The sequence below is a fragment of the Phodopus roborovskii genome, unplaced genomic scaffold (assembly GCF_943737965.1).
Source record: "Phodopus roborovskii unplaced genomic scaffold, PHOROB, whole genome shotgun sequence".
Lineage (NCBI taxonomy): Eukaryota > Metazoa > Chordata > Mammalia > Rodentia > Cricetidae > Phodopus > Phodopus roborovskii.
Genome location: NW_026126645.1, coordinates 362660 through 378377, shown reverse-complemented (window position 1 = coordinate 378377; position 15718 = coordinate 362660). Strand labels below are relative to the sequence as shown.

General features: G+C 48.5%; 1 protein-coding gene across 1 annotated transcript; it reads left to right on the top strand.

Annotated features, from left to right (window-relative positions):
- The first annotated feature begins 18 nt into the window (after positions 1-18).
- Positions 19-15089, top strand: Catsper4 (cation channel sperm associated 4). Its single transcript, XM_051173529.1, has 11 exons — positions 19-192; positions 286-357; positions 751-894; positions 6647-6748; positions 9448-9545; positions 9719-9839; positions 10042-10175; positions 12395-12582; positions 13725-13920; positions 14188-14353; positions 14973-15089. The coding sequence occupies exons 1-11, from the start codon at positions 19-21 to the stop codon at positions 15021-15023; spliced, it is 1446 nt and encodes a 481-aa protein (XP_051029486.1). The 3' UTR covers positions 15024-15089.
- The last annotated feature ends 629 nt before the right edge of the window (positions 15090-15718 follow it).

Here is a 15718-nt window from a genome sequence, read left to right as displayed (position 1 = left end):
TTGGAATGTCTTGGTGGAATGCAGAAGGCTTTGGCTAACAGTCGCCTCTGTGATCTCACCACAAGGGGGGACAAAGACTGGCTGCAGCAAAGCTTCTTTGAAAGAGAAGGGGACAGAGCCAAGATGTCTGAAAACCAAAACTGGGGGCAGCAGCGGCCAGAAACCGGCACTGCCCAACAGTCAAACATGAAGGTAGGGAGCCCCTGCCTGGCGCTGCCACCAAGCTGGCATCCTGGGTTGGGCAGGGGCAGTACCATATTGAAGGCCTGCTCCTATCCGCTGTAGAGAAACACCTATGAAGTCATGGGCCACGAGGAGCAAGTGCTCATCAACCGCAGGGACATTACAGATAAGAAGGTAAGGAAAGGAAGAAGATGGAGACAGGCATGGTGCAGACCCAGGTGACCGCCTTCCTGTAGTTCCCTTCTGCAGCCCCCTGCCTGAGGACATTCTCCAGGAGCTAGTGTCCATGGAAGTGAAGTGACCCCTCACAGGAACACCTATATTGTGGTAGCCACTCACCAGCCGATACCCCAAGGCCCCAAAGACCCCCAGTGGTCACCTCTTTCCATGACCATTTGTTGCGACTTCTTTACTGAAATCAACATTCCATGAACACAGGCAACAACATCACCCTCCAGGGAAGACCCCGGGGTATACTCCCATCCTCAGGGATTAGGGAGCAAATAGTTCAGGTAGAGGCTGCCTGTGGTGACACCTGCCTGAAGGAAGGTCTCCATCCGCTCCCAGGATGCTTGGGACATGCAGGAGTTCATCACCACCATGTACATCAAGCAGTTGCTTCGACATCCGGCCTTCCAGCTGCTGTTGGCCTTGCTGCTGGTGACCAACTCCATTACCATTGCTATTCGGACCAACTCTTTCCTCGGTCAGGTGGGATGTTGCTGGCCTGATCCCTACCCCCACTGGCTCTGACCTGGTTTGAGGTGCTTCCTTCTCAGGCCCTTGGCTCCTTGTCTGTGTATGATGGTCGGATTGGATGTTCTTCAAAAGTCTGGTCACCAAATGGGCCTGGAATAGCAAATCTTTAATCCCAATGCTAGGGAGGCAGAAGCAGCCAGATCTCTGTGAGTTAGAGGCCAGCCTGGTCTATGTAGCAGGTTCCAGGCTAAGCAGACTGCATAGTGGGATTATGTTCAATTAAGTAAATACATAAGAAGTCTGTCTCTGTGACCTTCATGGGATCTATAAGTCAAGAATGACTTCTTGGGATAGAGAGATGGCTCTGGCTAAGAGCACTTGGAGCTGCTCCAAAGGACCCGAGCTTGGTGACTGAGTATGGATCTCCAGAACCTGAATAAGAGCTAGATAGCATGGTTTGGTATAGGTCTATGATCCTAGCCCTCCTATGTAGACATGAGAAGTAGGGACAGCAGAATTCCACTCCACCCCCAAAGTTCTCAGGCCATTTAGCCTGGAGCCCTCACCATGATGGCAAACAATAAGAGGGACCCTGCCTCAAGGCAGATGGAGGAAAATCACCACCACCCAGCTAGACCAATACTCTTTCTTCCTTCCTTCCTTCCTTCCTTCCTTCCTTCCTAACATACTAATCCCAGTTCCCCTTCTTCCCCTCTTCCTGCTTCCTCCCACCCTCCCCTCATCTCACCACCCCCCATCTGCTCCTCAAAGAGAGTAAGGCCTCCCATGAGGAGTCAACGAATTCTGTCCATCACCACATTGAGGCAGGACCAGCCCCTCCCCACACCCCCAACCTAGGCTGAGCAAGGTATCTCTCCATAGGAAATGGGAGTGAAAAGTCCAGTTCATTCCTTAGTGATAGCTCCTGGTCCCATTGCCAGTGGCCCCACACATTGCCCAGGCTTCCCACCATCATGGGCATTCAGGGGGCCTAATTCAGTCCTATGCAGGTTCCCCAGTTGTCAGTCTGGAGTCAGGAGCTCCCACTAGTTTGAGTCAGCTGTTTCTGTGGGTTTTCCCATCATGGTCTTGACCCCTTTGCTCATATTATCATTCCTCCTCCTCTTTGACTAGACTCTGGGAGTTGTGTCCAGTGGGTAGCTGTTAATCTCTGCATCTGCTTCAGTCAGTTACTGGATGAAGGTTTCAGGAAATCATGTCTATTTCCCCTTTCTATAGACCAATACTCTTTTTTATTTATTTATTTATTTATTTATTTATTTATTAATTAATTAATTTTTGAGACAGGGTTTCTCTGCAACTTTGGAGGTTGTCCTGGGACTTGCTCTGTAGACCAGGATGACCTCAAACTCACAGATATCTGCCTGCCTCTGCCTCCTGAGTGCCGGGATTAAAGGTGTGCACCACCACTGACTAGACCAATACTCTTAAGGTTGTTCTCTGATCTCCGTAAACACACTAAGGCATAAATTCTTGTACAAACACACACACACCATACATACTCACAGAGATTTTTAAAAAGGGAGAAAAGAACAGAACATTAGAACTTGCTGAGGTGGCTTACACAGTGCTCCTAGCAATAAGGGAAGTGCCTTGAGTTTAAGACAAACTTAGGTTACATAGTACATTTGAAGCCAGAGTAGGCTTTATGATACCTGTGTAAGAAAGAAAGGAAGAGAGGGAGAGGAGGAGACGGGGGGGGGGGGAGGGAGAAGGGGAGGCGAAAAAAGAAACAGTGAGAGAATTCTTTCTGTGTGTCCAACTAGAGAGCCCAGGCTTGCCTCAGACCTGCCATGTAGCCCAGGCTGCTCTCAAACTCATGGCAGTCCTGCCTTCATCTTGCAAGAGCTGAGATTACTGACGCCCCACATGTGATAGATTTCTCGTTTTGTTTTAGATTTTATTTGTTTGTTTGTTTAGTTATTTTGAAATAGGCTCTCAGTATAAGGCCCAGCCTGGTCTCAAACTTTATGACCCTCCTGCCTCAAGTATGTGACTGCTGGAATTACAGGTATATGCCACCATGCCTGATGAAGTTTAATTTGCTTTTTCATTTATTTGTTTGTTTTTTAGACGGGGCTTCATATAGCCCCAAATGCCATCCAACTCAGTATACATATAGCTGAGCACAAATTTGAGAGCCTGCAGCTTCCTCCTAAGACTTAAGACTTAAGTGCTTGGAATCCAGGTGTGAGTTATTATAGCTAGCAGTTTTATTTCTTATGAGGTGTGTGTGTGTGTGTGTGTATGCTGTTTAAATGCAGTATGTCCAGGCATGAGATGATGGATGAGTTCAGAAAGGCAGTCAGTGGCCAGATCACATATTGGAAAGGCAGGAAAGGATTTAAACAGCACTGTAGTGAAATGACTATATGCATTTTAGAAAACACATTTTAGAGATGGCTCAGTGGTTAAGAGCACTTGCTGCTCTTGCAGAAGATAGGGATTTGGTTTCCAGAACTACATTTGGCAGCTTACAGTTGCCTGTAACACAAGTCCCAGAGATCTGACATCCTCTCTTGGCCTCCAAAGGCATCTATAGCATCTAAATGTGGTACTGTGCATACAAACTAGCATGCACACATACATATTTTTAAAAGAAAAGAATCTTTTAAAAAATGTTCATTGGTGTTTTGCCTGCATTTGTGTCTGTGTGAGGGTGTCAGATCCTCTGGGACTGGAGTTACAGACAGTTGTGAGCTGCCATGTGGTTGATGGTAATTGAACTCAGGTCCTCTGGGGAAAGCAGCCAGTGCTCTTAACTGCAGAGCCATCTCTGCAGCCCCAAGACTTTTTTTTAATAAAAGGCACAGGGCTCCCAGTGTGAGCCATGCAATGAAGACGGCCAAGAATGACAGAAGATGGACCAACACTGGGTCAAAGATTCCCAGGTAAAAGATACTGTGATCTCTCCCAGGACAATGGAACTGGGTGAGAGGAGCCACTGAGTCCCATCCACGGGTTCCTTTACTTCCTCCCCATGGTACTTGGATTGAGCTCAGGGCCTTGCCCATGCTAGGCTAGCATTATACCACTGGCCTATGTCCCCAGCCCCATGGGCTTTTCTGATGATTTACATTGCAGTTAATATTTAGTGAGCCTTTACTATGTGCCAACCATGTTATGCATGTAGACAAAGAGACTGCAGGAAGTTGAGTTTGTGACATGAGCAACACTGTGGTACGGGCTGGTAATGTGTGTTTGGACGTGGGGACATAGGAGGAAAAGCTTTAGAGAAGAATGCAGGGGTCAGAACAAGACGTATGAAGTGCTATCGAGTGTCCATATGGGGACAGCCAAGGGAGTTGATAAACCTAAAAGACTGCAGGCACCAGCCAGGCAGTGGTGGCGCATGCCTTTAATCTTAGAACTCAGGAAGCAGAGGCAGGTGGATCTTTGTGAGTCTGAGGCCAGCCTGGTCTACAGAGCGAGTTATAGGACATCCAGGGCTACACAGAGAAACCCTGTCTTGAAAACATAACAAACGGAAGACTGCTGGTACACAGGGCGGGAGATGGACACTTCATAGCTGCCAGTGTCTAGGGTTTAAGGCTGAGTGGAGATGGCATACAGAGTGAAGGCAGGAGAGGCCCAGACAAGTTCCCAATAGAGGGTGGGACTGGAGGAGGAGGTGGAAAGGGGACTGAGAGGCCATGATCCACAGCAAATAGGGCTCAGGAGAGGACAGAGAGGCAAAGGGCTGGGCATGGAGAGAAGTGGGCCTGACAAAGACTAGATGTTCCTCAGAGTTAGTGCCCTGGCCTCCCCAGAGCCAGGTGGATGGAGGCAGCAACTCACCTTTGTAGCTTGCACAGCGAGGACAGCGGAGGTCCATGCACAAGCCATTGTTGGGTAATGCATGCAAGTGCCCAGCATTCTCATAGTGAAATATAGTTGGGGAGACAAAAAGAGAGAAGAGAGGGAGGTGGAGGGAACAGAGGGAGCAGCATTACAGTCTTTCTCTTTCATTGTGTGTATGTGTGTATGTGTGTGCATGTGTGTATGTGTGTGTATGCGTGTATGTGTGTATGTGTATGCATGTGTATGTGTATATGTGTGTGCACATGTATGCATGTGTGTGTATGTGTGTGCATGTGTGTATGTGTGTGCATGTGTGTATGTGTGTGCATGTGTGTATGTGTGTGTGTATGTATGTGTATGCTTGTGTATGTGTATATGTGTGTGCGCACATGTATGCATGTGTGTATATGTGTGTTTGTATGTGTGTATGTGTGTATGTGTGTGCACACATGTGTGTATATGTGTGTTTGTATGTGTATGCATGTGTGTGTATGTGTATTCGGGTGTGTATACGTGTGTGTATGTGTATGTATGTGTATGTATGCATGTGTATGGGTGTGTATGCATGTGTATATATGCATGTGTGTGTGTGTGTGTGTCTGTGTATACATGTGGAGGTCGGAGGACAACTTGCACAAGTCAGCTCTCTCCTTCCATTGTGGGATTCAACTAAAGTTGTCAAGTTTGATGGCAAGTACCTCTACCCACTGAGCCATCTTGCCAATACCCGAGGACCATTGTGTGAAGGGTTAAAAACAGCTCTCATTATGGGTCTCAGCCCAAACTGCTGGATCTGGGGCTGAGAATGTAGTTAGTTCAGTTGGTAAATCAGAAATTCAAGGTCATCCTTGGCTACATAGTTTGAGGGCAGCCTGGGCTACATGAGATCATTTCAAAACATATAGTAGAACAGGAAAAATAAAACAAAGCCTGAAACCCTAGTGTGGAGTTTGTGACTATGAAGACCAGACCCAAGAAGCCTTCAGGTGGGTCAGTAGTGAGTGTGGATAGCAGGAGGCTGGGGTGAAGGCCGGGTGCACCTGGGTCCCCAATTCCCCATCTGTGAGATGTGACAGAAAAGGAAAGTACATTTCAAAACAGTGTTGACAGTCTCATGACAGTGCATGAACAGACTTAGCACTGCCTGGCATATGTGCAGAGAGTGTGCGCTAAGGAAGAAAGTGTCCTGTAAAGAAACGTAGAGAGATGCTAAGGGGTAAGAGTAGATGGGGTACCCCCCACATCCTCTCCAGCCCTCCAAACCCTCTCTCCAGCCCCCCACCCTCTCTCCAGCCCCCACCCTCTCTCCAGCCCCCCACCCTCTCTCCAGCCCCCCACCCTCTCTCCAGCCCCCCACAATCCTCTCCAGCCCCCCACCCTCTCTCCAGCCCCTCCCTCTGCAGCCCCCCCTCTCCAGCCCCCACCCTCTCTCCAGCCCCCCACCCTCTCTCCAGCCCCCCACCCTCTCTCCAGCCCCCCACAATCCTCTCCAGCCCCCCACCCTCTCTCCAGCCCCCCACCCTCTCTCCAGCCCCCCTACACAACCCTCTCTCCAGCCCCTCCCTCTGCAGCCCCCCCTCTCCAGCCCCCCCACCCTCTCTACAGCCCCCCACAATCCTCTCCAGCCCCTCACCCTCTCTACAGCCCCCCACACCCTCTCTACAGCCCCCCACACCCTCTCTACAGCCCCCCTACACAACCCTCTCTCCAGCCCCCCACAATCCTCTCCAGCCCCCCACCCTCTCTCCAGCCCCCCACAATCCTCTCCAGCCCCTCACCCTCTCTACAGCCCCCCCACCCTCTCTACAGCCCCCCTACACAACCCTCTCTCCAGCCCCTCCCTCTGCAGCCCCCCCCTCTCCAGCCCCCCCACCCTCTCTCCAGCCTAGCACAGATCCTGCTCACTGAAGCCTCTGCTCCTCTTTTTCTGTCTCCCACGTAGAAACACTATGAGTTGTTCTCCATCATAGATGACATTGTGCTGACCATCCTTATCTGTGAGGTTCTCCTCGGCTGGCTCAATGGCTTCTGGGTTTTTTGGAAGGTAAGGTCTTGAGAATTCCTGTCATTACCCTCACTTTATCCCTCCTTGGTGTTTGAAGTCTTTGTCCTGCAAAACAGTTTGTACGGAGTGTAGCAGTGCAAGGGAGTGGGGAGGATTTCAGAGACGGCTGTGACTGGGCCGAATGTCAGTTGTTCAGAAAGAGACCCCTCCATGTGTTTGAACCCCTGCTCTTGCCTCCCTAGAGCCTCTCTACTCAGGCAAACCCTGGTTTCTGTATCTCAGAAATGGAATCAAGGACTTGAGAGTATCTATCTTAATTTACTGATTCTAGATCAGGACTCCATAAACTTTTTCTGTAATGCAGTAATTTGTTTTGTTTTGTTTGAGACAGGGTTTCCCTGTATAGTCCTGGCTGTCTTGGAACTCTCTCTATAGATCAGGCTGACCTTGAACTCATAGAGGTCCGCCTGCCTCTGCCTTCCGAGTGCTGGGATTAAAGGCATCACCACCACCGCCCGGCTCGGTGATTTGTATTTTAAGTTTCATAGGCTCTAGCCCCTGTTGTAACAACTCACTTCTGTCAGGAAGCCCAAAGCCTAGCCAGAGCACGGATAGATGGGAGTGGCTGCATCCAGCATAGCTTTCCCCCAGGTGTGTTGATGAGCTGTGTGTGTTTGTTTGTTTGTTTTAGGGTCTTGCTATGCTGCCCAGGCTGACCCCAAACTCCTGAGCTCTAGCTATCCTCTTACCTCAGCCTCCCAGTGATTGGCTCTAGTCCAATAAGACTCCACTTGCACCAAGCACTGTGATCCACACTTATAATCCCAGTAGTCTGGAGGCTGAAGTAGAAGGGTCAGGGTTTCAAGGCCTACCTGGGCTAGGTAGTGGGACACCGTACCAGAAAACAAACAACCCACTTCACATTTCATGTGTGGACACTGCAATTTGAGTTTTGTGTAATTTTCACACGTGTTGACTTCTTGGGATGTCTTCTCTTCAGGAAGTCTCTCCCAGGGTAGGCTTTTGCTGCTCTCGAGCTCCTTCCCAAGTTCTAGAAACTCCTGTGATAGAGTTAGTGTTTTCTATCCAACCCCCTCAAAAAGAGTCTGTGAGCTCAGCATGGCAAAATTTTGTATCCTCAGAAAATGGGTCAAGATATGGCACACAGCAGGAGCTTAATACTTAGTAGATATGTAGACTGGCCGGCCCGGTTGGGCTTTTTGTTTTGATTCCTAGTGCTGAGAACTGAACCAAGGGTCTCACCCTCACCAGGTACCTCAGTCACTGTCCTAATGCCCTGAGGAGACACCATGACCAAGGCTTAGTGTATAAAGAAAGCATTTACTGGGGGTTGCTTACAGTTTCAGAAGGTTAGTTCACAGTCGTTACAGAAGGAATCATGGAGTCAGGCCAGCAGGCGTGGTGCTGGAGCAGTAGCTGAGAGCTTTACATCCTGATCCACAGGCGGCAGAGAGAGAGAGAGAGACTGGTGACACTCCTTCTCCAATAAGGTCACATCTAATCCAAGAAGACCACACCTCCTAGTTCTTCCCAACCGTTTCACTCTCTGGTGACTAAGCAAATATATTAGCCTATGAGGGCCATTCTCATTTAGACCACCACACGTGGCTTACTTATTCATCTACTGTTACTCCCTGACCCTCTCTTTACTTTGAGACAAAGCCCCACTAAGTTTCCTAGGATGGCCCTGAGCTGTACTGTAGCCAGGGAAGCCTTGAACTTGTGACACCCTGAGTGGCTGGAATTACAGGAATTAATTCCACGGAGAGGCAAACTTACATCTCCCTGTGTGTGTGGTGTGTGGCACAGACTCTAAGCGGTGAGCAACGCTTGAGTTTATTGGATCATCTCTCAGATTCAAGAGCATCTGTCATTCAAATATAGTGTTCTTTTTGAGCATTTACTTCAGTCACTCACACATTGATCAAAACTCTATAGAAAGCCCTGCAGAGTCTCGATCTGAGCCTACCCCTCAGCCTCTTGCCTTCACTCACCTCTTAGGTAATCTTCTTATAGCCCATTTATCCTCCCAGCTGTTGTTTTATAATCCCAGGTGCACAGGCGTGTATTTTTAGCGCTCCCTTTTCTACAGCAGCCTACCATAAACAGTGCTTTGCATTTAGTTGGTACTTATGGGATCCTGGTAATCTTTCTGTATTAGTACATGATGAATATACAATAGCTTATTGTATCAGTCTCTCATTGCTGGGCACATTAGTTTTCAACTTCTTTTGCATTTATATATTTATTGTTTAATTTTTGAGACAGGGTAACACTATGTAACTCTAGCTGGCCTGGAACTCCCTCTGTAGACCATGCTAGCCTTGAACTCATGGAAATCTAATTGCCTTTGCCTCCAGAGTGCCGAGATTGAAGACATGTACCACCAGGCCTACCTACTTTAATTTTTATTAATTATAGTGTATGTCACACTTCACACTAAGGCAGGAGCATCCAGGAGTTTTCAAGTCACCTAATTATACATATCAAGTTATTGGCTAAGGGGCTAGCCTTGTAAAGGTTTTGGCCACTGAGAATGGTTGTTTTCATAGGTATAGGACTGTGATTGTGTGTGTTTGTGGCATGTCAGGGTGACAGCCAGGGGACAGAGGCTGGCTAGCTTTGTTCTTAGAACAACACTGAGTCTCCCAGTGTGGTAGGGCAGACAAGATGCTCCCATGGGCTTGACAGACACTTTTGGGCTGCTCCCCATTCAGGATGGCTGGAATATCCTTAACTTCTTAATTGTCATTATCTTGTTCATGGGGTTCTTCATAAAACAACTTGCTATTCCTGCTGTCACCTACCCCCTCAGGTGAGTTGAGAGCTCTGAAGGTAAGAGGGGTGTTTGGACCCCAGCAGTGAGAAGGGATGTTGTTGCCATCTGGGGCTCAGCTCTGCCTCTTTGGGAAGTCAGTGGGAGGGAGGCAACAAGGAGGAAGGGGCCTGGGAAGGGTCAAGGGGCGCCCCTGAGAGGCTCTACCACAGGGCACTTCGGCTGGTACATGTGTGCATGGCAGTGGAACCCCTAGCCAAGATCATCAGGGTCATCCTGCAGTCAGTGCCGGACCTGGCTAACGTCGTGGCCCTCATCCTCTTCTTCATGCTGGTCAGTACCCCCCCCCCCCAGCCTGTCTGCTTCCCTGAATAGGACCTGTAGGGTAGTGGGTGGGGATGGATGCCCAGAGAAGCAAGATGCTTGGGTCTCAATCCTTGTGGGTCCCTGGAAGCATTTATTTGCATTAATTAGCATGTCTTGTCAAGTTCCAAGGCCACTGGGTGAGGTTAGGTGGGTTTGGTCTCTTTGACAGGTGTTCTCTGTGTTTGGGGTCACACTCTTTGGTGCATTCGTGCCCAAGCATTTCCAAAACATGGGGGTCGCCCTGTATACCCTCTTCATCTGCATCACCCAGGATGGATGGCTGGACATCTATAGCGACTTCCAGTGAGTACAGGTGGGGCTCTTGGGCTTCACCCCCTTCTGGCTAGGGCAGGGTTGGAGTTGCAGCAGATGAGGGAAACTATGAGAGGGGGCTCCTGGGACTTGGATGAAACTGGCTTCACAGGAAGTAAATACCCAAGGAAGTCATGGGGCAGGATCTTCGGCTTTGTGGTACTTGAACCTTGTTGTCATAGAAGCTTACACATTCACAGGGCCGCCCAACCCTCCCTGCTCATGGAGACATGCTGCATAGCTATGTGGCTCAACCTTGGGCCAGGGGGCAGGAAGGTGCTTGTACCTGAGGTTACTAGGCAGCCTCCAGCTTGCACGAGAGCACAACAGACCACCTAGAGTCCTGGGAAGTTTGGGGTTCCACCCACTCATTCTCAGACCTGCTCCCCAAGGTCATTTTTGTGTTCTATTCTTTGTTTCTTGTCTGTCAAGTTCAAGTCCAATTTCATTCCATCCCACTCCCCTTTGTGAAGTAGAAATCAAGTAGGCAAAGGGGTTCTTTAGTCACAGATGGTAGAAATCTCAGCATTCAAGAAGCAGAGGCAGGAGAATTAGGAGTTCAAGTTAATCATAGCCAACCTAGGCTGTAATAAGACCTTGTTCCAGGGCTGGAGAGATGGCTCAGTGGTTAAAAGCACTGGCTGCTTTTCTATAGGTCCTGAGTTCAATTCCCAGCACCCACATGGTGGCTCACAACCATCTATAATAAGATCTGGCTCCCTCTGGCCTGCAGGCATACATGCACTGCATACAAAATAAATAAATAAATATTTCAAAGAAGAAAAGGGCAGGGTGGGGGTGGGGAGTAGGAAGAAAGCCACCTGGGGATGGAACTTAGTTGGTAGTTTGTCTAGCCTAGGTTCAATCCCCAAAACCACAGAAACCAAGATTGGGGGCATTCAACTATACCGCACAGTTTGAGGCCAGCCTGGGCTAACTTGAGAATCAGTCTAATCCCCCCCCAAAAAACAACAAAAGCTGGCATAGTGGCACAAGCCTTTAATCCCAGCACGTAGAAGGCAGAAGCAGATGGTTGTCTATATGTATTCAGCCAGCCTGGTCAATATGGCCAATTTCAAACCAGAGTTACACAGTAAGGCTTGCCCTCAAAAAAACAAAACCCCAAAATATCACCAAACCAAAAACAACACAAAAGGTGGGGCATTAGAGCCCAGAGCAGGGTTACTTGGTGGCACACACCTTCAATCCCAGCACTGGGGAGAAAGAGGCAGTGGCTCTCTGAGTTCGAGACCAGCCTGGTCTATGTAAACTGTATAGTGAAGCTGTACTAGGCTTTTGAGCACTTTCCCCTGCACTGGCCCTGTGACATTCAACAAACTGTTCCATCGTTGGCCTCAAACTTGAAGTGATCTCCCTGCCTTAGTCTCCTCAGTGCTGAGATTATCGATGTGGGCCACCAAGACCAGTTTATGTATTCATTTACTCATGTATTGTGAAGTTCTGGGCCTTAGCATGCTAAGCAGGCCTTCTACTACTGAGCTATAGCTCCAACATCTAGCTTTTAAAAATTGGAGGGGTTTGATTTGTCTGTTTTATTTTCCTTTTTAAGTGGAGTCTAGTATAGCCCAGGATAGCCTGGGACTCCTCCTACTCCTCCCCCTTCCCAAATGCTGAGATGGTAGTCATGCACCACGGCTCCCATGCATACCATGCTGGGGCTTCCTGCATGCCAGGCAAACACTCTACCAATTAGAATTGTAGAGGTTTTATTTATTTATTTTTTTATTTTATTGACAGGAATTCAGGCTACCTCTACTTCCCGAGTGCTGGGATTCTGATCTTCAGTTTACTAATTCATAGTTAGACTATAGTGCAATGTTTGTGCTGGGATTCTGATCTTCAGTTTACTAATTCATAGTTAGACTATAGTGCAATGTTGCCTACCTTATAGAGGGCCATAGGAATCCGTCTAGAAATCTATAAAGTTCTTCTAGAATGCAGTTCAGCACAGAGTGCTTCTATTTATCATATGTGTAAGTGTGTAGCTTGCACTTGATAGTGTGACATACAAATCCCCTTGTAGACTGCTTTGAGAGTTGGCCTCGCTGTCTTGTTGCACAGCAAGTCTCAGTAAAGAGCTGCTTCTGCAACCAGCAGGAGTGGGAAATATAATTCCCTTGTTTTAAAGATGAGGAAACTGAGGCTTAAAGGGCCAGGGAAATGATGGAGCTCCTGACTGCCGTCCCCAGGATGGAGGATAGAGAGATTGCCATGGAAGTTGGAGGCGCCATCTACTTTGCCATCTTCATCACCATCGGTGCTTTCATCGGTCTCAACTTGTTTGTCGTTGTCGTGACCACAAATCTGGAACAAATGATGAAGATAGGAGAGCAGGGTCAACATCGACAGATAACTTTTAGTGAGGTGCATGGGATGGGTGAGGACAGGTGGGAGGAGAGTGTGTACATGGTGTGTGTGTGTGTGTGTGTGTGTGTGTGTGTGTGTGTGTGTGTGTGTGTGTATACAAGTGCATGGAGAAAGCCAAATCCAAAACCTGGAGGCAAGACCTCCACATATGTAATGTCCACTCGGTGACTGAGGCACCTGGGGGCTGGGTGTGGCTTCCTAGATGTGCCATGATAATTCAAAGCTGAGCAATGGGGTGGCATCAGGGCATTTGCCCAACTGTGTTCTGAAGTTCTTCCCTATGATGGGGATGATAACAGTAGTTGCTTGTCCAGACCTTCATGAGAATCATATAGGATCTGATGAGTGCTTGTAAGTAAGATCTGAATAAATGAACTGGAGAGCTGGCTCATTGGTTAAGAGCACTGACTGCTCTTGCAGAGGACCTGGGTTCAGGTCCCAGCATCCACATGACCACTCAACAATTGTTTGTAACTCTCATCCCAGGGAATCCACAGCCACCTTCTGATCTCCACAGGCATTGCATGTATATGGTGTCCTTATATACATGCAGGCAAAATATTTACACACATGAAAATAAATGTTGGCTGGGTGTGGTGGTACACGCCTTTAATCCCTGTAGAGACAGGTGGATCTCTTAGAGGTCAGCTTGGTCTTCAGAGTGAGTTCAAGCCAGGGGACAGAGAAACCCTGTCTTGAAAAGCAAAATAAAACAGACAAAGAAAATAAAGGAAGGACTTAATAAATGCTATCTATTCAGTATTTACTTGGTAAAACTTATAAAAGGTGGGGAGGGAAGTGAAATACTTTGGAAAAGTCAGAAGGCCAGACCATCATCACTTCAGAGTGGGTGGGGTTTTAATGGTTTCCTGGGGTGACAATTTCCAAAGAGATTCAAGAGGGGCTTGAAACTGGGTTATCACAGCCAGGTAGGGAGGTTAAGATTGACTGCAGCTATGGTAGGGTGTTTGCCTAGCTGGCTGGAGGTCCTCGGTTCCATCCCTAGCATGCACAGATAAAATAACAAAATAAAATAAAATACACTGTTATAATAAGGTTAAAAGTCCTAAGAGACTCATCTTCCCTGAAGTCATAGGACACTGAGCTGTCTATCCTTCTCCATCCACTGTCCCCAGATAGGCACAGATGAAGATGACTTTGTTGATGACCTGCCCCTGGTGCATTGTACAGAAGCCCGAAAGGAGATATCTGGTCACCCTCAGGAGCCTCTGGTTGGGGGTCCCCTGTGCAACCTCACAGAAAAGACTTGCGACAATTTCTGCCTGGTGCTTGAGGCAATACAGGAGAACCTGATGGAGTACAAAGAGATCCGAGAGGAGCTCAACACGTAGGGGAGGGTGCTGGGGAGGCAGAGCTGGGCCTGGCCTCAAGCCCATTGTCTAAGTAACTTGCCCAGAGTTCAAGCTTCCCAGTTGGGAGTGCTGTGCTGACCTTTGGCTGTGCCTTTCTCCCAGGAGGGCCCTGCATGATCTGGGTCTCCCTTAGGGATGCTTCTGAAGCAGTTAAGGAGGGAGGAGGGGGGAAGGAGGAGGATGCACACTGGGGAAGAGATAGAAGGGCCGAGCTGAGGAACACAATGTCTCCTTTACCCCAGGATCCTGGAGGAGGTGCGCTCCATCCGTTACAACCAGGAGCAAGAAAAGGAACTGATGCATAGGCACACCTCCAAAAGCCTGTCCTCCCAGAGTGATTCCTCCTTAGACATGCGTGAGGTGGCTACCCAGCAAGACTTGATCTCTGCACTGGTCAGCAGGGAAAAGGTGCACATTTCCCTTCCTTACCTAATCAACACCCCCCCACCGCCACCCCTGTACACACACACACACACACACACACACACACACACACACACACCAATACCCACAACAGGCACCACAGCCAAGATTTCCTTCCTCTTCCTGTGGACCCTCCAAAATCCCCACTCATCTCAGCTGGCACCAACCATTTTGGTCAAGTCTTATCATTTCCTTCTCAGAGAGGCCCTGCCTCCTCCCATCAGGCTCCACCCTAGGAGCCACTTTTTTTCCTCTAGCACCTATAGACCTATCTTTTCTTAGAGTGGCTCTTGCCAGCTTGGCTGTTCCTTGGAAAAAGGACCCTTGTCAACCCGTCTAGGATATATATATATATATATATATATATATATATATATATATATATTGTGTGTGTGTGTGAGTGTGCACGCACACGAGCGCCAGCCTCTTATCTCATGGGACTGGAGTAGAATGGAATCTTAAGAATGCCTGAACTCCCCAATGCAAAGTGGGTTCTAGGCATGCTAGAGTTACCCAGATGGGGCAGCTGTTGAGGCAGGATGAGGAAAAGGCAGTCTGTCCCGTCAAGGTAAGTAGAATGACAAAAACCCCTCTTGGTTTGCAGGTTCATGATTCTAGCACAAATATGCTTAGCAAACACAAGTTCAGCTTCTAAGAAGGCAGAATGGGAACCAAGGGACCTGCACACACATGGGGCCAGCTGCTACATCATCCTGCATCCCTGATCAGCGGAGCCCATCCCTCTCCCTTACACCTGGGTGGCAGAGGCCATGGGGCTGGGATGGTGGCAGCATTTTCATGGCTTATGCCTGTGAGCCTGAGGTCCAGATGAATCAGGATGAAGGATTCTGGATGAGAATGGAAGCCACACAGCAAGGATGAGCACAGAAAGGGGTAGCCAGGCTTTGGCCTAACAATGAGTATCCCTGACCTATGCTCCAGCTGGAGCTGGGTGGGCCCAAGCTCTGAAAAGAGCCAGGCCAGTAAGGCTGTGTGCACTGAAAATAAAATTCCGTGTTATAATAAATGTGTCTGACTGGTTAGTCTCAACCTGTTTTTTACCCTCGCCTTTGGTCTGCTAGGGAAGATAGATCGTGTTTCCTAAAAGCCTGTTCGCATGGGGCTTAGTAGCTCACATCTTATTCCCATCACTGGGAAAGAAGAGGCAGGAAGATCAAGAATTCAATATCATCCTTAGCTACACTAGTGGAAGGCTGCATGCGACCTTGTCTCAAATAAAACAAAACAAAGCGAGCAAACAAATAAAAAAACTACATACCCGTTTGTGCTGAATGTGGTGGCATAAGCACACAATCCCAGCACCTGAGAGGCTGTGAGACAGGAGGCAGA

Bases quoted from the DNA above. Each gene is read 5' to 3' on its own strand.
- Catsper4 (XM_051173529.1), top strand. From the start codon at position 19: ATGCAGAAGGCTTTGGCTAACAGTCGCCTCTGTGATCTCACCACAAGG. The intron at 358-750 runs GTAAGGAAAGGA...ATCCGCTCCCAG, and splicing joins GGGACATTACAGATAAGAAG to GATGCTTGGGACATGCAGGA. The intron at 9,840-10,041 runs GTCAGTACCCCC...TCTCTTTGACAG, and splicing joins TCATCCTCTTCTTCATGCTG to GTGTTCTCTGTGTTTGGGGT.